The 24,071-nt window shown below is 42.6% G+C and overlaps 1 protein-coding gene across 4 annotated transcripts in view; it reads left to right on the forward strand.

Moving 5' to 3' along the window:
• LOC121960465 (partitioning defective 3 homolog) overlaps nt 1-24,071 on the forward strand; it is a 382,155-nt gene that overhangs the window by 235,024 nt on the left and 123,060 nt on the right. For all 4 annotated transcript variants that reach the window (XM_042510168.1, XM_042510170.1, XM_042510169.1 and 1 more), the window contains 3 exons: nt 6,372-6,520; nt 16,632-16,865; nt 19,977-20,208. In XM_042510168.1, coding sequence (XP_042366102.1) covers nt 6,372-6,520; nt 16,632-16,865; nt 19,977-20,208 — 615 coding nt within the window. The remainder of the gene's footprint in view (nt 1-6,371; nt 6,521-16,631; nt 16,866-19,976; nt 20,209-24,071) is intronic.

Below are 24,071 nucleotides of genomic sequence, written 5' to 3' on the forward strand. Positions count from 1 at the left end.
AAGTTTTACCACCTGCAGGAGGAAAGGATGCATGTGCAGTTAACATCAAATAGTGGCCAACTTGTGATATTAGTAAAAGGCTGCCATTTCCTCAATTAAATTTTGTTTGTATGATTGATTTGATTGTATAATGGTTATTTATCGGAAGCCCTTGGGTTTCATTAGGTAGGTTTTAAGTTCACCAATGATTAAATAACAGAATCCACTCTGAATACTCATCATTTTTAAATGTTTGTCAATAAAAGGTCAAAAGAAATCATTTAAGAAGTCAAGTCCTCTGGCACTCATTCCTCAATCTCATCCTTAGCCACAATTATTGAAACTTTTTCTTTACAAAATTGTCCCCTAATAAAAATAATTAGTAATAATAATAATTAAAATGTAAGAAAAATGGTTGGTTTCATAGAAAATGCTTTCATAGTCTCATGCTTTACAACCCATTCATAGGAGTGGGTAGTAATGCGTTACAAGTAATGGATATGATAAAAAAATATATAGTATTTTAAGGATTGAGTAATTTTCCTGTTCATTTTTTAAACTACTTTAACTCTTTACTATAGTGTACTACAGTATATCTTTGATTCTGTAATCTACTTTTTACTTAACTACTTCATTTGTAATTTTACCATTCTTACAGCTAGTCTGCTCTAAAAAATCGAAAAAAAGACAACATACGTGATGAAGTGCTTGCTGCGCCTCCTGAATAACTCCAGGATTTCCCAGGTTTTTCTTACAAAATCTCCAAACTCAGAGAGAGGATACAAAATGATATAAAGTGAAACACACACATTTTAATGAAAAAAAAAAGAAAAAGAAGTTTGCAGTCATCATGTTAAATGGAAATTGTCAGGGAGCAATTGTTCTTCTACTTGAATAGGATCTCCTCTTGAAGTCAGGATCCCTTTCTGGCTTCTGGAAAGCTCAGCTCACACAGAACAACAGCTGAGCTGGTAGAAGGAAGGTAACTTCCTTGAAAAAGAAAACTCACTCCCCCACTTGGACCACTAGGGGCACTGTCACAACCTTGATATATATACTACTAGTACCGTCCCCATGGCTTGGACCTCAATCTGGATGTACTGTAGCTGACAGAGTGGGGGATAGGTGTCAATTCTCATTAAGGTGAGAGGGAAGAGAAATGCACAGCGTGAGCAACAGAGAGAAAGAAAGAGAGAGAAGTCGACTGTGTCACAGGTGGAAACATCATTTCCCAGGCAGCTCTGACACAGTCTGTCAACCAGCAGAGATGGAAAAGGACTCCAGACAAACATAGACACTCATCCACGCGCGCACACACACTGCAGCACAGACGCCCTCAGTCTCACGAGTGTTTAGATACACATTGGCTGGTAAACAATTTCACAAATTAACATATAAAGTGGAAAAGGTCCGCACAGACACGAACAAACAAACTTCCAAACTAACATTGCAGGCAGACTGCCTACTTCAGTTGACTCCCTAATAGTCTCTATCATCAGTAATGTAACTAAGAATCACAAGTGCTCTATTAAGCACGTGTTTTTCCCATCAAGTGATTAGCATAACTACATATAAAGGCAAACAGCCCACTATTGCATTCACACACACACTATTTGACTCATCTCACATGTCCATTTAGGTTGACTTCAACACCAGGTAACACACACACACACAGACATAAATTGCAGGCATTGTTTTTCCTTAAATGCTAATGGTCTCCCCTGGCTTTATGAATATTTACCACGTCTCAGTGGTGCACCATTGCTACAAGCGTGTCATACATGCTTTCAGTTCTCTGCTCACCTTGGGTATGTTTATCCACAGCTTCCTGTGTTGTGTACTATGTGTGTGTGTGCCCTACACTACCTCATTGTGACAGGGGTGTTGGTGAGTCTCAGCATGAGTGTGTGCCAAAGTAACTTTGCACGCACACCAAACTATGTTCTTTGCGCGGTCCTTGTCAGTCGCTTTCAGCAGACTGGAGAGGTCAGCGCAGCAAAACTCAATTAAAGCATCCGTACGGCGGGCAGGGAATGAATGAGGAGGTCTGCGCGGGAGTCAGCCGACGGACAAAGAGGTCTTAATTGATCTTGTTCGCTCTCTCTCTGTCTCTCGCAGCAACTTCATCACAATTAAAAGGAGATTGCAGCAAATCAAAGGTGCAGCTGCTCCTCCATGTGGCAATGATGGAACCATTTTATTTTACAGTTTTGATGCCCAGGTTTAAGTCCAAGGTTTTATAGGTGCAATTATGTGAAATAAAAGTGAGAATGTGAGAAATAGTTTTTCATTTTTCTGAAAACCATTAGAAAGATTCAAGAGAAGACCTCACTGTTCAACCTTAATAAATCTTTGCGACTATCTTGTGTCTGCTGGTGCCAGCAGGACGGATGTCTGCACTGAGTTCTCATGCAGGGCTGTATGCAATGATTGAAGGCAGCTCCAAGCTCCCTGGGCCAGCTATGCATCCGTGCGGTCAGCTGAATCGGCCTCCTCCAAACCTCAGAAGGACCATTTCAGAAGCACCTTACCGGGCATGGCTCTCCAACTCTTCCCCCCCCCCCCCCCCTTCGAGGCACATAACCCCCTGCAAGTCGATCAAACCAAGGTGCACTTTTCAAAGAAGTAGGACGCTTGGCAGCTTACCTCTTTTGGGTTGTTTTATAAATGATGATAAGAAGTGTTGAGAGCTGTGAAAAGAAGGGAAAAAAAAGAAAAAGACCTGGGTAAATTGTGAGCGCAGACGGCTTTTAGCACACACCACTTAGCAACACGGCCGATGTGCAGTTTGACACATTTAACTTCCTGCGAGAAAGACGGAGACAGGAACAAGCTGATGTGAAATGCAAGTTAAAGCTGCGGATTTGCCTGTGAGCAATCCTCAGCGCTAGTTAATTTTAGATGATGGGAGGACTTTGAACGGGGTGGAAAGCATCTGCTCGGAATAGTGGAAATTGCTTTTAAACACTGCTTAAAGAAGAGATGAGGGAATGTATTATCCAAATGGATTGGGCCCACTATTAAAGATAGACCGGAGGCGTGGATGGGACGGATGGTCTGAGGAGGAAATTGTGCCACTCTGAAGATTATTTAACTTGCCTGGGAGGCGATCACATGGTCAAGCTATTTCTTATTTCCATCTATGCAATACCATTTTCTTTGAGCATGTGACCAAAGTGAGCATTTCAGCGGTCATCCGAGTCCAGTATGGGTCTCACCTTCATAGACTCAACCACTTAAGGTTCTTTTTTAAGTGGGCTTTTCTCTCCACCAGTAGACTGTGCTTGAGCTTAAGAAGAATCTGGATCAGAGGAAAGAGACTGTCAAAGCAGTATCTCATTACAACCAGCATTCCTATGGGAAAATTAATAACCAATAGAGAGTGAATACGAGATCTGTAATTGAGTGCTGTATTTCTATTAATGGACTGTAGAAGCTGTGAATCTTTATGTGCTGGCTTTAAGTAGACCAGAAGATCAAAACTAGCTTTGCCAAGCCTTTAGTACATTAAGTAGCACATTTATTTCCTGGCTTGTAATGTGCTTCTTTTGAATTTTTACAAAACTGAACAGCATTATCAATCAATCATTTGTTTGTCTTATTTTTCCTCAATGTACAACTCCAGTAAAATATGATCCCATCAGCTCCTTTCACTTTAATTTAGTCATTTTTGCATCTACTTACATTGTTGGCTGCTGCTTTAAAACTGTCCATGTTGATGGATGGTTCTGAAAAACCATGGTTCCTGGTTGTGAAATTATTTAACTGTCCACACAACTTGAACTTGAACTGCAGCGCAGGACCAGGACAGCACCTCACATTCCCACAGACACACCAGTCCTTATTCACCATAAAGCACATATTACCTTTCCTTTTCTGATCAGAGTCCTCTGCTCTGTCAGATCAGCAAACAGAAAAAGAGCCTCCTGGTTGAAAAAAAGGTGCTGTTCAGGATTCAGCCAAGTTTTGGTAAAGTGACATTAGAGTTCCTGTTATCCTGTTGCAAAGTGATGCGGCACTGAAGTCATCCAGTTTTTTTTCCTCAATTCTGGTAGAATATCCTGGAGGATGCTAGTGCTGCTGATGTCCATTCTTCTCCATCTTTTATTTGATTTTCACTTTTGAAAACCTTGACCTGTGTAGTTAGCAGCTGGCTAGTGAGAAGTTGGCTGAAGGAAAGTTTATAGTCTGGTTAGTTGATTTCCACACCCTGATGAATGATTTGCAGAAAAACAACGCCATCACCGTCTAAAGCAAACCACAAAAAGCACCACCAAGACTTGCAAAGTAGATGTAAGAGCCTAAATTTAGCACAAATTTAGTACAAATTTAGCAGGGCACAAATGCTTCCTATGAGGCAGCTGGAAGCGTCCGTGCCTACGTCATCTACATGAGATCTAATTTAAGTCAAAGACATATGTAACCTGTGACAACATTATGCAGGTAGGAGTTGCTGAGCTATAACTGACCTCAGGTTAAAAAGGGTGCTGCTGCTGCTGCCACCTCCAAATAGTTCCTGCCGCAGAGACCTGAGGTGCAAGTTCAGACAGCAGGTACCACCGGCGTGAAGAAATTGTTGCTAAAAGCAACACAATTGGCTGCTTCTCTTGATGTTGCCCTGGATCTCCAGCCCAGACATTTAGTCGCTGCTCTGTGTGAAACAAAGTAAAGCAGAGGTAGTGTTAAAATGGGCAGCAGCTTAAACAAACAGATCTGAAGTCCTGCTGAGTGAATTTACACCACCGTTGGGCTGTCAGTCTGAACTTCACTCTGACCACCCGCAGATTTCTCACTACTTTTTTTTTCTTTTTTTCTGCTCAGACAAGCCGGTTTCTGATTCTAGTGTCCGCAACTGCTTTGACAAATGGTCACACACTCGCCAAGTCTCTGTACCTGTGTGACATGGCTGCGCATGATCGCACCTGCTGGCCTCTCACTTTGTCTATGGGTGTTCAATTGGCCCCCAAAAACACGACACCGGCAAGAGTGAATGAAATCTAAATTCAGGCTGAAAATACGTCCTTTCTCTCCTGCACCGTCTCAGTCACGCTCCGACAGATGACATTTGCGGAGACAGGAAAAGAGAGGGTAGGCTGTTTTTTTTTTTTTGTGAGCTTGGAATGATGAGAGGAGAATAGCGAGGGATGATGAATAAATGAATAATACATCTGTGCTGTCATTCCTCTCTTCCTGCTCCACCTCCCTCTCTTCCTGTGTCAGATGGAGTCGGTCCTGCGAGGCGGTCTGATCTTAGTTGGGATTGTCAGGTATGGTCGACAGCAAAGTGACACGTTGACGCCGGCCCCTCGGTGACACATGAAGCAGCTCTTTTGTTAAATGGGGTTGACAACCCAAATAAGAGTTGTTTACATGCAAACCAGTGCCAGCAGGTCTGCAGTTGCTGTTAAGTGCTATTCCGAATATTGAAGGATTGTTGAAGGAGCATCTGCTCCAAGAGGAAACATTGTCAAAACAATATATTCCTCCCTGGGACTTCACTTTATAACTTTCAGCTAAGGACAAAAGCTTTCCGATCTCAATCACAGGAGAGATCAGATCATTTGATGAAATGTCTAATGTAAAATGCAGAAGTTTGAGCCTTCTAAAGGATCTCTAGAGGTGAAAATACAAACACGCTTTAATGGTTATAATGTTTGATCATCAATAGAACAAAGGAAACTGTGTCCTCTCATGCATATAATTTTTATTAGACTGCATCGCCGCATCTCCTCCCCTCTGTATCCCGTCAAATGGCAAGATGTTCTCACCTTAATTGTAAATGCACTCTTCTGCATGCAAATACCAGTGTCCCCCTCTCCCAACCTCCTTTTCCACACTCCCCTCCGATTTTCAATTAAGATCCAGACAGAGATAGAGGATCTCAAAGGGAGCGCACTATGGTGGGCCAGCTTCTGCCTCTGCTCCAGACATATAGGAGGGGGTGGGGGTTATTGAGTGGCCATGACCCCGAAGTACCCTCACCTCTCTGGGCTATCACACATCTTAGCCAGGCCTCTCTTCTACCCAATCGTAGCACACCCTGATCCCACCCAGCAGAGGTGGAGGTGTCCTTGATTAGAATAGTCATTGAAATGAAGGATTGAAACTGACTGTGTGTGCATGTGTGTATTGAATGTCATTGGTCATTATCTGATGGTGATAGAGTGTTTTCGCTGAGGTTTAGGGATGTATGAATATTAATAGGTTTAATTTCCCAGTCATATTATGAAGATGCCCCCTAGCAATATAACAGCAACTTGATGTTGATGATTAGAAAATAAATCTTTAATTGGATAATCTTCAGATTAAAGGATATGCTTTTTGCAATGACCCTGCACATCCATATCTCATGGCAACATAGTAATAATTCCTTTCTTCCTCATGACCTGCAGCTCGCTGAGTCCAGACGCAGATCCAGACGGCTCGTTCCAGAGGGAGGGCTTCGGCCGCCAGAGTATGTCAGAAAAACGCACCAAACAATATGAAAACGCTGCTGAGCTGGAGATTGTCAAGACACGCAAGTCCAAGAGCATGGATCTAGGTAGATGCCATGATTTACACATGCACATATGACACATGCATGGAATCAATTGTGTGATTCAAAGCAAGAAGTTTGACCCGTAAATAGTTTGGAACATTACACCCTAAAAAAAGGTACAAACTCAGAAATACAACAAACTGATTCATGACCTCTAGATGCACATCTGGGCAGATTTTCTTTCATTTGGACAGAACCAGGCTACCTGTTCTGCTGTTTCTAGTCTTCATGGTGAGTTTTCCCATCTGACTGTCTGTAGGTTAGTAAATAAGTGAATTTACCAAATTAATTTCCTTAAAAACTCAATTCCATTTTATTTACATGTAATATGTTCATAATTTTTTTGTTATTATTGATTATTATTATAATTGTTATCATTATTATTAGTAGTAGTAGCAGTAATAAGAGAAATAATAGTAGTAGTAGCATTGATTACAATCTCTTTGTATTTAAAAAAGTAATTGCTGGGAACATGATGACATTGCAACAGTTAGACAAGGCAACATAAGCTGTAAAACAACCACGCTGCTTGTAAACTAAACCGATAAGTCAGATTATATAAACTGCTTTATTTACAGGGAAAACTAAAAGTGAATGTCCCTGACCTACCAGAATAATCAATAATAGTTTGGCAAGTACACCAGGTCAAAGCCAGAAAGTTGACCTGTGAGAAATGTTTACAAGAGGGGTCACAATTTTGGCCTTCAAGTGTATCTGACTAAAATGTGGGATTGTTTAAAACTAGTATGAATATTTGAAAATTCCCTGTTTAACACCCCAAAAGTAATGGTGACTTGATCTCCAGCAGTGTAAAGCAGCAGACCACGTTTTGAAACTACAAACAACAAAGCCAGTTGTTTATTTAGTGAGACATCAGCAGAATTTCTAGCCTTGCATTAACATAACCACACATCAACCACGTAAAACAACAACATATGTAACGTTTCAACATATCTGCTACACAATACCATACTGATGTTATATATCTGTGGTTTGCAGAAACATACAAAGCCAACTCACTGTATATTCTGGTGACTGGGCTGAGACCTCACTGTCACCTGTGACTCCTCAAGCACTCAGCTTTTCTCAGCTTTTCCGGTTGTCTCAGTAAAGGCACAATAGTGGGGGAATGGAGACATTTTTAAAAAGACACACACACACACACACACACACACACATACACACACAGTCCTTTCAGTCCTGTCCAGTCACCACCTCTCCTCTTCTGGCCTCCATCTCCCATGGCCCTGTGTCCAGTGAAGCATGGGCAAAACACAAGAAGGAAGAGCACAATGGCCTCTTTAGTGGCTGTCTAATGATGGGAAGGCCGGTGAGATGCATGCATGCTTGCGCGTACACACACACACACACACACACACACATGCACATGCACAACCTCAAACACACAGAGTGTATCTGAGGAAGAGGACGGTGTGAGTTCAGAGCCTCTCCCACTGAGGCTGAGGCAGACGCTGCCTTCTCTCGGATCACTGGCTAATCATAACAGATAACAGCCAACTCTATTCCACACGGAGCCCAGAGACCTGTAGAAATCTTTGACTCTCCCACAGACTTGTACACGTTCGGGCCACTGCACTCAGCTCTGTGGGGTCCACCTTCCCTGTATTAGCTCTTTGTCCACCCTCAAAACTTTTCCACAAAGTCAACTCAGACAACACAAACTTTTAGTGGAAATTGCTGCTCAGGAGAACAATAATAATTTGCCATTGGATAGGTTTCACTGAGCAATTAGCACAAACATCTTTTCCATTATGTTCTTAGTGTCAAATAAAAATATAATTGCCGATAACTGAGCACAGGAAGTGAGTAAAATGGACGGGATGCTGAGATGGCTCCATGATGGTGTTCTCATCATCCCAAATGCACATTTTATCAATGAGTTCAATCAAAAAAGCTTCTTAATTGTTCTAAAGTGGCATCAGATTTATTTTGTGAATTTGATTAGTTCTAGAAAACAGCAGTTTGTTATTTACAGAAGAGACCCGTCCATCTGCTCTTAAGACGGTGCCTCACTCTCAGGATAACGCGTGTTATTGACGTTTTACAAATCTCTGTTATTGCTCTATTATGTCTTAGTTCTCAAGTGTGTACGATCTTAGATATAATTCAAAACCACATTCCCTTCCTCTACTCGCAGGGCCCAATTGCGTTTGTGAAATATCCTGCTGACAGAAATCCTCACTGATATAAAATCATAATCCATCAGTGAGAATATCACAGCGTTCAGATGGTGCAGGGAAATAACTAACTTGTTCCCCTCACATAATAACTCTAGTAACTGACAAGAGTTCCCGGAGGAGAAGTGTTTCAGTCGATACATGGAACGCGAGCTCTGGAGTCTGTGTTCAAAATGAAAGCTACATATTGTGATTTGGTGTCTGATGTCACATAAATTCCATTAATCTCAAAGGCGCACGCTGCTACAGTATGTTGATTATTTTAATGAAATTATTACATCAAAGCCAAACAATGAGAAACAGCCAACGGGTAATTTGTTATAGAGTTGAAAATGAAATGAGCCACAGAACATGGTGCCAGCATTTATCCTTCAGCCTTTTCACTGGCACACTGTTGGACACTGAAGTTTGCCTTCAGAAGTTAGGTGAAGTAGCAGGTAGAAGCATGCCTGTCTAATTTTCATTAACACTTTAATAAAGCTCCTCTGCGTTTTCAAAGCTACCCTGACTAAACGGTTAACACACTCAACAATGCTATCCCCCACAGACACCCTCATTTTATTCTGTCACTAGGTATTTTTGTTGCTCCTTTTAATCATGTTCCAGGTGCCCGCAAATCAAATCAGCAGATGGATTTCATGACTTTGAAGCCCATCATTGTTGGAATAGGCTAAACTGGTCAGACACCCTGCAGTTCAATCCCATTTAGATGGGGAACAAGATTGAGTGAGGGAAGAAAAGGAAAGAAAGAGACGTGTGGTGCCACGGTTGGCAGTAATACATTAGCACATTCTAGCCACTTTGCCTTGTAAGCCTCATGATTGACAGGCCCTTGCATGGATGTTAATATCAGTTCTACTTAGATCACTATTCTCAAACTATTTAACATCTGTCCTTTACCTTCTGATTCTGTCTCTTTCTGCTTTGCATGTCCTCAATAACATGGTACAGAAGCCACTAACCACTCATGCTTGTTTATGCTCTTTAACAGTAGCAGATGAGATTAACTGCAGCACAAGAACCAATGGAGGTAAGCAACTATGCCTGGACCAGCTCAATACTGTCACCATTATTACAGTGGACCACCATGATTGTTCAGCTGGCTCCGTGGGTCAATAATAGAGATCGAAAAAGCAGCCCCACACTTTCTCCATAACCAGCTCATAACCAAACCATTATTGGCTGTGTGATCTTGGCACCTTTAGATGCATACGGAGGAGAGAGTTGTTTGAGGTAATTGCAGCATGATCAAAAGAGGTTTTTTCATATTGCTGAGTGAGTTGCATGGCGTTGAATAGAGACTTGGCAACTTATGTGGGAACCTGTGCCATTGTGCTCGTTCCGCAGTGCAAATGATTGAAGAAAACACTCATTACTCCAGGAGTTGTGTAGGGCTGGAGGGAGCCAGGCGATGGAGTGGCATTTGCAATAGCGAGACATTCATTGCCAGTTGGCCTCTTCAGCTCGCTGCAATTGATCCATCATAGTCAGGCTGTGTCGAGCTCTGGTTGGAGCATGTTAGAGTGCGTTCATGCTATGAAATTAACACAGAATGAGCTGATGACTGAGTCACGAGGGGATATTTTTTGAGTGATTTCTGTGAGCACTGATTGGAAACTATCATGCCTTTTTGCCTGCTGTATGCAGGGATATATGAAATAAAAGAAAGTCATTTATGGAATAGCATACCGTACTTTATCAGGTATGTGATGTCATATCTATGCAGATATATAATTACATTTGATTTTTTATTATTTTTCCACCATGCCAGTGACAGCCATGGCCAGAGGCATTATGTTTTCAGGTTGTCAATCCTTCAGTCCATCCCATTCTCCTGAAGGCGACATCTCTGGAACACCTTAAGAAAATTCTGTTAAATTGGTCGAAAACAAAAATTAACCGATTATAGGTGGTCAGAAAAAAAGGTCAAGGTTAGTGTGGTCACTCTTGTGAATGTGATACTTCAGAAAGGCCTGAAGTTAATATCTTTGAATTTGGCACAAATGTTTACTTGGACTCGACAATGAACCCATCAGACTTGGTGATCAGACAAAAAAAGATCAAGGTTACTATGTGGTGGCGTGTGTCCAGCTCTTGTAAACGCGATATTTCAGAAACGCTTGGAGGAAATTTCTTCATATTTGGCACAAACCTACTTGGACTTAATGAAGAAGTGAATAGATCTTGGTTGTCGAGGTCACAAAACACATTTTGGGCCATAAATCAAGAATTGATGTGGTAATCATTAAAAAAATTCGCACAAATGTCTAGGATAAAACGAAGTAATAACAATGTATATTCAAAAGGTCAAAGGACAACTTCACTCACCGTAATAATGGAGCCTAGTCTCTGGTAGGCCAGTGATAGTAAATATTAGACCCATCTACTTTACCATCATCCAGCCAATCGGTTGCTGACCCAGTTGGTTGCCAGGCTTGGCGTGGAAGTTGCCAGCCTCGGCGTGGAAGTTGCCAGCCTCTGCATATTAATAGTTTATCTGGCTGAGTGAGTAGGCTGACTTGGAGAGAGATGAACAGCATTAAAAATCTATTTTTTATTGGGTTAATAAAACCACACAGTTACAGGACAGCATCCAGCATCCCTGATTGAGATATTAACCGGTCGGCGTAATGATGATTCCTTTGTGACACAGCGTACAGAGGACGTCCTCTGTTGGGCTAATGATCCACAACTGGCAGAGACATAGAAGCCCGGCCGACCCAGGGACGCCTCACATTCACTGGGATACCTGGACACGGCCTTCCCCCGGCCACCTTGGAGGCTATTTTTAACATAATTACCCTTTTACCGCCCTGCTTAAAGCCCTGGCTCTCTGAATAAATTATGTGTAATGGAGCCCCTGTCTGTACACAGATCTTTACATGCAAGGGCCTGTGGTGAATAATGGCTGGGGAGCATAGTTTTAGCTGCTCTAATTATACTATGGTCTCCTGTTCCTGTAATAACCGCTGCTGATTTATTCATGGAGTTTGCCATACCTCCCCTTTAACGTTTAATGGCAATGGATCTTCTCCAATTAACTGTCCTTGCCCTTAATCTGGCAAGGAAACATAGCACGTCGGCCATGACAAAATTCCAGGTGCACTTTTCCCCCTATTTGGTTTGATTGTCTTTCTTTTTGTGTATTTCATTTTGATGATTTTCATTTCTCCTCCAGACGTGTGGGGAGTGACAAACTCGTGTCTGCATGCGATGGGGGAATATGTATTTTCATCCCTCTGAATAAGAGGGAGATGAGGAGCAGAGCACTGAGGCTTCTGTTGTGTGATAGGAATCACATAATAGACTGGCATACAGAGAGCTGTCCGTCAAACTCTCCCAGGAGAGCCTGGACTGCTTCTGATGAAAACAAAGGCAGGTTGGAGGCAGCCAGGGTCTATGGGCAAACTCCCTCTCTTTGCCACGCTCTCCCGTTCTCTTTGTCTCTCCGCTTCGCTCCGTCATTCAGCACGCAGACTAGAAACAATGGCGAAGGGGGATCGTGGTGCGGAATACCGAGTGGGAGGATAATTCCCTGTTTCCGATTACAGCAGATGTCATTTGTGTTCCCTTGAACTGTTGCATCCTGTGCGGCTCTAACTTGCAATCCCATTGTGTCAAACATGCACCCTGGCTTCTGCGTGTCCGCTGTTGGCAGGCTTTATGCATAAGCTTCAGAAAACCTCAAATTTACATGGCATTTGCACTGGGTTGATTGAGTTTTATCCACAAAGTATAAAAAATTACGACATTTTCCTGCTACGCTGTGTATGCGCCTATGTTTCCTTATAATGTGTTTTTTCCTCTAGACTGTCCTCTGTCGTCCTTCGCATGATGAGATTACTCCTTCTGAACAAATGAATTACATGATTTTTACTTTCATTTTACCGGGTCTTGTAAGGCTCTTCATGCTTTCTTGGCATTGAAATTTGTCACAGTAATCAGAAATGGCCCACCTCTTCTGAGCAACTAAGCAGTAAAATGAATCTTCTGCTCCTGCAACCAGAGAGCTTTAAACTCCCTCGACATTTGTAGCACACAGTAAAGTTTCATTTTACTGTCCAAAGCGGCCTGGAGGCGCACATATGAGCTCTTCCCACTAAATTGGATGCAGCATTATAGGATTGGTGTTCATTTATTTTGAATGGTACTTTCAGGATTGAGTCCAGGTTCTCTTGGGATCGGGCATTTTATTAACATTGACGAAAAGGAAGGGAAAATGGCATGTTAAAGACATAACAGTACGTTTACCAGTCTGGAAACCCAACACCACAGGCTAACAGCTGACCTTTTAGCCTATCTGACTTCTCTGACACCAGATCTATAGCCGCCACGGATGATAGAGAAGCACTCACACTCTCGGTAAGGGTGCATTGGTAGCAAACGCAGCAGAAAGAGGGATCCCCTTTGACCCTACACGTCCCCACAAATAGCAGTAAAACTTTTCTTAAAATAACACAATGATTGAATTAATAAATCAGTCTCTGCTCTTCCCTACATTTTTTCTCTGGAAGTCCCTTTTATGATGGTGTGTGTTTGAACTGTGAAACTCAGATAGCTGCCTAATCACTAGTGAGCGTCTGAAGGTTTGCTTGGTTAAGGGATCAAGAAAAGAAAAGCAAAGGGGTTCAGCCAACACAAGAGACAAGCTGCCACTGGTAAAATTATGATAACAGCAGCAGCTTATAAGCATTTCTGCACAGTGCTGACAGTTTACCCTCATATGTCTTAAAGGGACAGTTCACTCCAAAATGAAAATACATGTTTTTCTCTCTTACCTGTAGTATTATTTATCAGTCTAGATTGTTTTAGTGTTGTAGATATCGGCTGTAGAGATCTGCCTTCTCTCCAAATACAACAGAACTAGACGGTACTCGGCTTATGGTAAACAACAAGAAGAAGAAAAGAAAATAGTTCTAACATAAAACTGCTCACAATAATGTGGATAATTTGAGTAACCTGGTCGTGATTTCTGGAAAGAGACATTACTGTTGAGTTTCTCAAATGTATTTTTTTGGGCTTTGAGCACTACAAGCCGGGGGCCATTTAGTCCCATTATATTGGAGAGAAGGCAGACATCATTTCAGCTGATATCTCCAACACTTGGCAACTCACCCAAATCGTCTAGATTAATAAATAGTGCTACAGGTAAGAAGAAAAGTATGTATTTTTGATTTAGCAAATTTTGTGTATTCACACTGCTTCATGTTTCCTCTCTTCTCACCTCCATCTCTTACACACTAAAGCAATGCATTTTAGAGCATGCTCTCTATCGCCACAAATTGTTTTCTTTCAATGATGGGGGTTTATTTTCTTTGCCTAATCTCTGTTTGGCCGTGCAGGCCTCCCTCTAAAGATCCACTGTGATCACCCAGCAGCAGTGGGTCATGCCTCATTTAGGCCACTTTAAACATGTCCAGGATCTTGTTGATGGTAGTTTACATAGAAGTGCGTGTATGTCAAGAGTTTGTGTTATTGTGCCTATTGACGAGTTCCTGCGTTGGTCACACACATACAAACATATTCACACAGTGTCTCCATGTGTGTGTTCTGTTCACTGGGGTAGAGACAAGACCTTCTAGCAACATTTGCTATGAAAGCAAACAGGAAGAGTGGTAGGAGACGTTTATTTACGTCACATGAAGCCACAGAGGAATCAGCAGCACACTCACTACATGTGGAGGGTCTGTATGGTCTTCAGGGAGTTGTAAGAATACAATGCTGCTCTGTCCAGACTCCATCGACATGTGCTATGGCCTCAGAGAGTCAGTGAGGCTGCTAAAGTAATTGAATCAACAGTTTATCCATTATTACTGATAGTTTCCTCCGCAGACGTTTACATCTAACGAGGCTTCACTTGAACATATTCAGAAATCCATCTTGTTAGGTTTGACAGCACCTTGCTGCACGCCAAATCGAGGCAGAATAAAGGGGACAGAAAATCAACCAGGCTCCTTGTTTACCAAATGGTGGGTAAGGTAAGAGCTCCGGGGAACTGACGGACGATCCCTGACAAAATGAAATACCAATACCTGAGTCGCGCTCCACTTACATACCCTAAACAAACCCCTGGCAAGCATTGGAAAAATAATTACAGCTGTCAGAGGCCTGGCAGCAGTGTTGAGGAGGTTGACTGTTCAGCATTGACTTTGCTTTCTACACAGCTGGTTTACCAGCTAATCCATCAGCACCATGTATGTCCTTTTAAAGAAGTATTTCACTGCTAAAAAGATGGCTTTTTGATAAAAGCAGCCTATGCAGCAGAAAGACGCAAATTTTGAAATTGGTGCTACATGACCAGAGAAAAAGGATGCTTTTGCTGAAGAGGTAAAAAAACCTACAACTACCAGAATGCACTGCACTGACCAGACCAGTAAATGGTCCCACTAGGGGGTGTCATAATTTATACTCCCGGCCAGCTGGCAGGGAAACTGTAACCTATAACATGTTTCCCAAAACATTTGAGGCCTGAAATATGTAACGCAGGAACAGAATTGTGGTTTAAATGCGATCAGTGCTGCATAGTTTTACCGTTTGAACAGATTTTGGTCCGAGTCGAGAGAGGCGGATCCCTGATTTTGATCGGCTGTGTACTCTTTTTGTGTCTGGCAATACAATTATGTGAAAGTACAGTCTGTAGTTTAAGCAACGTATCCCTTTAAGGAGATACTTTGCCTAATGAGTATAATATATATAATTTACTCCTATTAGCCACTTTGCAAATATATTGCAAGTCATTACAGCCCTTTATTTGTATCACATGTTCAGTTAACATGTTTATTCATTACTGACTAAAGTGGGCACCACTGGGTTTTGTGTCTAAAGCCTCTTTCCCAACTGGCAAAAAAAAATCATCAATGCTTACTAACATCTGGCTTTTGTCTGTAGTTGCAAAGGTTACAGTCGGCATTCATTCCAGAGGCAGTGACTGCAGTATTTTCACAGGTCTTTATGGCACTGCAACCTGTTTTCCAACCCCTCGGTGAGACTAAATGTGACACACCAGCAAAAACAATACAGAGAGTTGTCCACTTCTAAAAAAAAACCCATGCTGTCACGCTCAAAGGGTGTATTGTGTTTCTGTGTGCAGTAAATATGATGGCAGTGTACCAGAAAGGTTCCGTGTGATTTTCCCCCACCAGACTAATAAACATAAGGCTGATAAAAGAACCTTGTTCTGCCCTCATGAAGTGCTATTACCTGCTATCATCTGCTAACATCTGCACATGCAAAGGCTGTAGAAAGGAAAAGATTGCAGATGAGAGGTCTTGTTTATGCTGAAATGAGTGAGTGAATACAAGAGAATGGTGTTGGTAACAAATGATTTTAGATTTGCTTGAGATTTGCTTACTCTATGCTTTCTCTTTTTCCTACATTCTCTCCGTTTTACTCTGCTTCTCTCACTGAATAAAAGACAGAGCACAAGAAGGACCATCCAAGGAAATAGTTTTGGGTTTACACTCTATGCAAACATTTGGGGAACTTATAATAGTTTAGTATAACACTGTGATCGCTCTGGTGCTGCGGTACATTGCTATCTTTGATATTGGCCCATTTATATGCATTATGTTTCAGCCACGTAATTTAACTGTGCAGACACAAGGACAAAGGTTGAATTATAATTCTCAACAGGAAAATGTCTCGGTGAAGATATAATACTCTGTTCTCGTTCCACACACTTCATTGGTCAGGCAATGGCATCATTTGTTTTTCATGTTAATTGCCAGACTCGCACCTTCTTTTGGCTTGCCAAGTATGCCACGTAACATCATCCCATATGAAACTAGCAACACGTGAATGATTCATTGACCCTCATGGAGCACTGAGATAATGCTGTCAGATCGCCATTGTTGGGGTGTTTGAGTCACAAGCTATTAGTGTGCTGGCCTCACTGACGCTCTGTCCTCTCCCCACAGGTTCTGCAGAGAAAGAGGTCGGACCCTCACTGGGCCTGAAAAAGTCCAGCTCCCTTGAAAGCCTTCAGACGGCTGTGGCCGAGGCATCACTGAACGGCGAGATCAATGTCAACAGGCCGCGCTCACGGATCGTCAGGGGCCGCGGCTGCAATGAGAGCTTCCGAGCTGCAATTGACAAATCATATGAGAAACCTGGATCCACAACAGCAGAGGAAGATAACAGCATGGAGACATGTGAGTGTTTTGACATAAACAAGGCTGTAAATTCATAGCAGTGAACCCAAAAAGTATGTCCTTATATGACATACTATAGCTGATATTAGTAGATCATTCCAATAGAAGTTCACTCAGCGTAATATGGGCCAACTGCTTCCCTAGAGCCTTTTCAGAAAGGCAGGATTTACACCAAACTAAACTAGGTTAGGGATCCCCCTTTCCTGTGTATGTGTATGTGTGTGTGTGTCATAAAACACATCTGCAATAAGCGTCTAGGTTACACACTCATTAATATTCACGTAGTTCATGTTGAGTTGAATTGTCAGAGACTGTGAAAGCATGTTTCCCAAGGAGCCTTCATTCTCTTTAAGTGCATTGCCATGTTTTTAAACAGAGTGCATGTGAGGAAAAACTCTCCGTGTTTACCCACATAAGTTATGCGTCCTATTGTATCCATTTTACATGTAATATCTCAATATCACCTAATTGCATTTACAATGATTGTAAATGGAATACATGCCTTTGCTTCGGTCTGTGCCGGTTAGTTTTGGCACAAAACACTGTGCAACTTTGCCAAGAATCCTCACATTTGTTTTTCCACGTACCTGACTGGGTTGCAACCAAAATCACCTTACTTTATTCTTAACTATGTAGACAACATTAGAAAGGAAAGAAATGCACCCCTCCATTTGAGTGAATATATCCATCCCTGCTTGGTGTTTGATGACAAAAAGGCACGCGTTGGGGATCGAGAGACAGCCGTCTTACGTTTCACGACAGGTAATAACACTGCAACACCACAAGAGTAATCACCAGATATAAATTTCCATTCACCATTAAAGGATTCCATTAAAAGAGCTGGGGGACATTTGAAAAAGAGGGAATTATTTGCCTGAAACGCTTTGTTCTCATAAGCTCTGTCGGCAAGCCACTAAATACAGTCTTATCTCAGCAAAGAAAAATGGGGAAAGCAACCGATTTCCCCTGCCGTGGTATATTGCATTCTCCCCCATGATATTCAAATAACTCTGTTTTTCAATTTAGATAAAAGAAGCCAGTCTGTGCTCGTCACTGAGGTTAATAGTCAAAGTTGACAGATAAGCCGCAGCCTTCCTCTGCTCCCAGACTTTTATTTACATAAAATAAGAACGTGGCATCACCTAAAGAAAATGTGTCCCCACAAGATATCCTGCTGGGCAAAATGCACTTCCCCTTGTGCTACTTTGTGTTGCAACGTTTGAGGAAATAAAAAAGAAAAATCTGCTCTGCTGAGCAAAAATCCCTTCTTTTATGCGCTGGAATAAGACCGGCAATTTTACTTGTCTGTCATAACCTTCACTGACAGGCCAGCTTAAATGTCCTTGATTATTACAGCCGGAAAGTTTAATGGTAGAGTTTCACTAAAGTGACAAAATGTTTCCTGTGGTTGTCTGTCACTGCAAATTATCTTTCAGTTTCCTGACACTTTCATCAGTGGTTCTGCTGTCATTTGAGATTGTCAGCCAAGTATTTTTCTTTCCGTTACGTTAAATTGCTGTGGACAGCCTCACCTTTGATGTTTGTCTTTGTGTCTGTCTTTTTTGATAGGAGATAGCTTCCTTGTCCTGTCTTTCTTTGTTTTTAAAGTCTCATTAAATAGAAGATAACAGAATTGCATATAAATGACACATTCCCTATTGTTAAGCTCTGTTCTATAACTCAATATGACGCCTTACTGTGACAACAAACAAATGCATACACATATGCATGCACACACGCGTCCACACTCACACGCACACATGGCCACCGCCCTCTGGGACGGCCTAGATTATAATGTTTAGTATGTTATCTGCAGCTTGGCATCATTAGGAGGGAGCGACATTAGCACTCCTGCTAATCTCAGTCATTTAAACAGCCAGATACAACTCACAGCTGCTGTTTGCTCTTAAGTGAATGATAAGCAAGCAGCAGATTGACTGATAAAACTGATACCCTGAACCTGCTCCCCAAATTTGCAGAGGTGGAGAAAAAGAAAGGGAGGGGCTGGAAATGAATTGCATAATTGAGCAGGTTTAAGCTGCCCGGTTCGCTTTCTGTTCCTGCCGTACAGCGTCGAGATTCCATTTCAGTCATTTCCTCCGAGATGGAAGCCGAAAGAAATAGCTGATAACTCCACGGATCACAAGAGAAAACAAACCCCACTGTTCCTTGAAATGTGAATCCAGCCGCTCCACCCTCCCGTTGTCTTTCTCATCCCACATACCTAAAATCCATCATGGTCTCACCCTCTCTCTCCCTTCTTCACGATAAGCTCCTTTCTCTCCTCCATCAAAGGCAGAACTTGGAAGGCGACACGCAAGACTGTAATAAGTTGTAATCTGAAGGACATCTACCTCACGCCTCAGAGCCACAGATACAGCGTAGACAGGAGCTATGCCGACTGCGAAGAGCACCACATTTGCAATTAAGATCCCTGGGAGGCTTTTTTTCTAGATTATTTAAATGTATAATTACTGACAGATTAATTACATTTTGCACATCAGTTCTGATTAGATGTGATGGAAACTTTGAGTTTAATCAACCCTGCATCACCTAAGGAGTTTGGTTTCAATTTGATGTCTGGGTTGAAATTAGTTGAGACGTAAATTAAGATTCACATGACTATCATTACAGCTTCCATCATACATCACTTTTATATGAATTGTAATGGAAAAAAAATGGGGAAAAATGACTGTGAAATGTACACATTTGAAATAACTTGGGGCTTTCAGATAAGTGGAAATATGTTCAACTGAGTACTATTCTCAAAGGGTGTATAATGTAAATATATTCGGCAGTAATGAGGTGCATGAATTCAGTGTGTTTTGTTCAAAGCCGCCGTACCTTATGGGACACAGCTTTTCTTTTAATAGTTTGTCTGATGAAAGAAGTGATGCTTTGTAACTGATAGAAAAAAATCGGTGTTGTTGTGTGCTGATTTCAAATGCTGCTTCTTTGATCCGCGGGGAGTCAAGTGGAAGTTAAAGTCAGAGTGCCTTTATTGACTTACATTTTATTTTTCTTCCTATCCCTGTGTTTGTGTGCTGCCCTCTCCACGTCTCAATATCTATATTTAACACCCTCTCCTCCCACCTTATCTCTTCACTCCAGTGGACGAGGACACTGAGGGAAGTTCCAGATCAGGTCGCGAGTCGATGTCCACCAGCGGCGACCTCATCGTTGGGCCCGGGCTGAATGGCAGCCTCTCCAAAGATGACAGGCAGAAAGATCGGGACAAAGCTGGGGGGAAGGAAAAGAAGAAACCTGAAAAGGAGAGGGAAAAAGACAAGGACAAGAACAAAGCCAAGAAAGGCGTGCTGAAGGGCCTGGGCGACATGTTCAGGTAGGAACAAGACTCAGCTCAAAATCCTAAACTCTCCCTTGTGTCGCCCCAAGCGCCAAATGCTATCTGCTTTATTTAATTCCAATCAACACCTTCACCACAGGATCATTCAGAATTTGAATGCATTCTCTGGATGTTGCCTGTGCTAATCAGGGACCCCTCTCCTTGAACCCTGAGATGGAGCGAGTGGATGGAGGGGAGGGGGAGTTATCGACCTCAAGGGGCCTCTGGCACTTTTGAGCCAGATTATTTTTAATAAGGGCAACATGTTTTATTCATAATCCCATGTGCGCGCTCCTCCTATCCAAACACGCTCCGCATTTGTTAACCAGCGGACAATGTTCGGGGCCCAGACGGGTGCTAATGTGGGAGCTGTGATTTGGTGCTGGGGATAAAAGACCTTTGAAGATGATAAAATCGAGTGTGGGTTGGAATTGTTGCCTGTGGCTGGAGTTCTCAGTGGCTGTCTCATCATGCGGTTGCAAGATTTTAGAAGGAGACTACCTTTGGAGACCATGAGAGTTGGCATGATTCTGCTTTCCTTAAGATAATTATCCATTTTAAAAAAAAAAAGTTCACAAGCAAAAAATTGAATGTTATTAGCAATACACTCATCTGCTGTAGTTCTTCAACATTTTGTCATCACTTCTCATACACCAGGAATTGGAGGCAAATTTTAAGCAGACAACTCTGCTGGCAAATTTTATGGGTGTTAGGTTTGTCGCCGAACCTTGAAAATAATTCCACTGTCTTTGAGAGCAAAAACATTTTCAAGTTCTTCACCCTGAGTATCGTGACTTAGGACCATACAGTACACTGTGTGCATAGACAATAGCAGAGGAAATGTGCAATAAGACTGGATGAAAATAAACATCCTGCGGGGATCTATCCACTGTCTCTGCCACAAGGAAATTAATGGGGGAGTCACATTAATTATTTCAATTCCATGCGCATTTGAATATGGCATAAATTAACAGTGGAGGCGGTGCGGGCCGTTATCGTGCCGTAAGTTGTTTTCATGTGGATTAGTTTAATGGGATTAGTTAGCGTATCGCGGCACACGGCTCGGTAATGAACAATAAAGACGACAAGTGTGTTTCGAGGTCACGATTGAGGAATGCGGGGAACTCGCTTATCTTCCATTATTTTCACTCTTGTGAGGTTTTTTTTCTGTCTTTGCATCCTGTGGTGTAAATGCATAATGAGTCACACGGGCTGCCATTCTGTCACACACCAGGCATGAGCACATATGTGAAGTACACACACATGTTCACAGCAGTGCACACACACATACACAGAGAGAAGAAGTGTGCTGGATTAGTAAATGGAAGTGGAAATTTGAGCCACAGGTTTGACACTCTGTGACATGCAATCAGCGCCGTTGGCAAACCTTTTTGAGTGGCTGTGTGCTCAGCCCGATAGGTGGCTGCCGGGTGATTTTAGCTTCGCACGTGGGCCCTCGGCATGCCCTCCTCGGCCTCATCATCGTTCTTCATTATCTTTGAGTGCCACCACCACTTAAGAGTTGGCACGCGGCAGGCCTCGCTGACACTCCCCCCTGCTCTTTGCATTTAACGCCAGGCCCTGTGCCTCCTGAATGCAAAGAGGCAGCCTTCTGAACCAGCATGTCTCCCCAACGCTCGAGCTTTCCTCCTCTCTGTTCCCCCTACTCCTTGTTGATACCTCAAACAATTTTCTACTTAAAACTGTGACAGCTCTCACACCCACACATCTACGCTGTCCTTTTCTCGTCTTCTCCCGCTCAGGTTTAGAAAGTTAGAGATGGCAAGGAGCTGAGGTGAGAATGAATGCGTCCCACTGGGTACAATAACAAACTTTTTTTTTGTAAAGAACAAAATGTAGTGATGTGGAATGCCTAGCGGTCAAAAAGGAGGAGAGGGAAAGAAAGAGAAAGATCTGTTGTGTGTCGCACTTTTAGCGATTCTAGCAAAAGTTTTGACAGTGATTTGCGGATGGAGAAGTTTTACTGTGCATAAAAAAAAAGGTTTGGCTGACAGTAACTCAACACTTTCAGGCTTAGGAATCACGGAGAGACTTTACATCAGCAAGTTTCACATGTAAATGTCTCATCATTGCATCAAAACATCAAAAGGGCATCCTGATTGGCTTAATCCTTTGTAATACTCGTCTCTTTGGTTTGCATTTGCATAAAATGGACAGGCACGCACTCACTTTTTCCTGCATTTCTCACACATGCATGTCTCACACTCACGTTCTCTCACTAAGGAGATTTCAAGGAGTTTGCAGCGCACTGCAATTTGAGCTCATTTGCATGCAGGCCTTTGGACGGCCTGATGAACGTGTAGTGCACGTCTGCTTAATGGACAGCCTGATTGGGAGTGCATTAACATGAGAGCCAAGGGAGAGGAGGATGGCCTAATATAAGGAGGGAGAGGGAGGATAGAGGGAGAGACTGTGAGATAAATACTGTGAGTGCAAGAATGACTGAAAGTGTGCGAGTGTGTGATGGAAAGAAAATTGACTGCCTGAAGCCCAAAGCAAAGAAGCTGCAGTGCAGAGCCGCGGCTCCTCTGCCTCTCTGTCTCATACTGTACCGCCTATAGGACGGCAGACTGCCTGGTATACTGTACCATCCAGTAATGAATAGCTCGTAATCTTATGAATGGATGTGCATGCATGCATAGGATAAAAAACCAGCCCTAGGCATCTTGACATCATTGTTTTTTCAAGGATGTCTGTTGCATGCATGTATCACTGTATCTGCATCCAGTGGTATATAGGGGGGAGCGGAGGGCAGCGCGTTGTCTCCCAAACCATTGAATGTGATTATTCATGTTCCTTCTAGTGGAAAACATGTGATCATTACTTTCTGATCCTATCAGGTCTGTTTATATGTTGGAAGCTTTGCCCAGGGCTCAGTTAGCTTGCTAGCAGACAGTGACGTCCCGGCCTGGCCTGCAAGACTCCCTTCAACATGCCTAATGAGGTGTTGTTTATCTGCTCTGTGACTGACTGACCTCCTCCATCAAAGCCCCATCTCCATCCTGATGTTTATATGTGTGACCATGATGCGTGTACACGCAAGCAAAAAAAAGACCCATCCTGAGTCATTTATTATAGAGTTAAGCGTTAAATTGTTGAAACAAATTGAAAATGCATAATTTAATTTCTGCAGTATGTTTGCACACATTTGTTAAGGCATGTAGTATGTGCACATCCTTCTTCTTTATGTCGTTTTAAGATATGTGTGCACTCATATTTTCACATCTTAATTCTATTTTTTTACACAAGTGAAGGAAATGAATCACATTGTAGGAAAAGTACAGTAGCATGAAGGAAACAAGGGAAGGCTGTAAAAATGAAAGCCAAGGTTAAGATGGGGGAATGGGGGCCAGAGAGGTGGGGTGGGGGTTTGGATTGGGTAAGGGTGGAAAGAGAGAGGGAGCGTGTGCACTGGAGTGAACTGGGGCACCAAGGGAGAGTGGGAAAGGAGGATGAAAAGGAAAGGAAGAGGGGGAATGAGAAAAGAAGGGAGCTTTTCGCAGCGGCAGTCACGGCATCGGGCTACTGTCTGCCTTTAGGGAGGATCCAGGATCTCTGCTGATTTTTTTTCACATTGTGTGTGTGTGTGTGTGTGTATGTGTAGATGAAAAGATGTGTTAATGGGCTCTGGCATCACCCTCACCCTTTCTCCCCAGTGCTTCCTCACCCCCACACACACACACGCACACACACACACACACACACACAGAGACTTATCCTTGCCCCCACCCCCCTACTTCCAGCAATCTGATAAGTGGCATGCCTCACGCTGGGCCATCAGCTGACACTGGAGCTCAGTGTGACAGCCACGCACCCCACCCCCCTCCCTCCCCCATCTC

Source organism: Plectropomus leopardus, chromosome 21 (assembly GCF_008729295.1).
Source record: "Plectropomus leopardus isolate mb chromosome 21, YSFRI_Pleo_2.0, whole genome shotgun sequence".
NCBI classification, from domain to species: Eukaryota; Metazoa; Chordata; class Actinopteri; order Perciformes; family Serranidae; genus Plectropomus; species Plectropomus leopardus.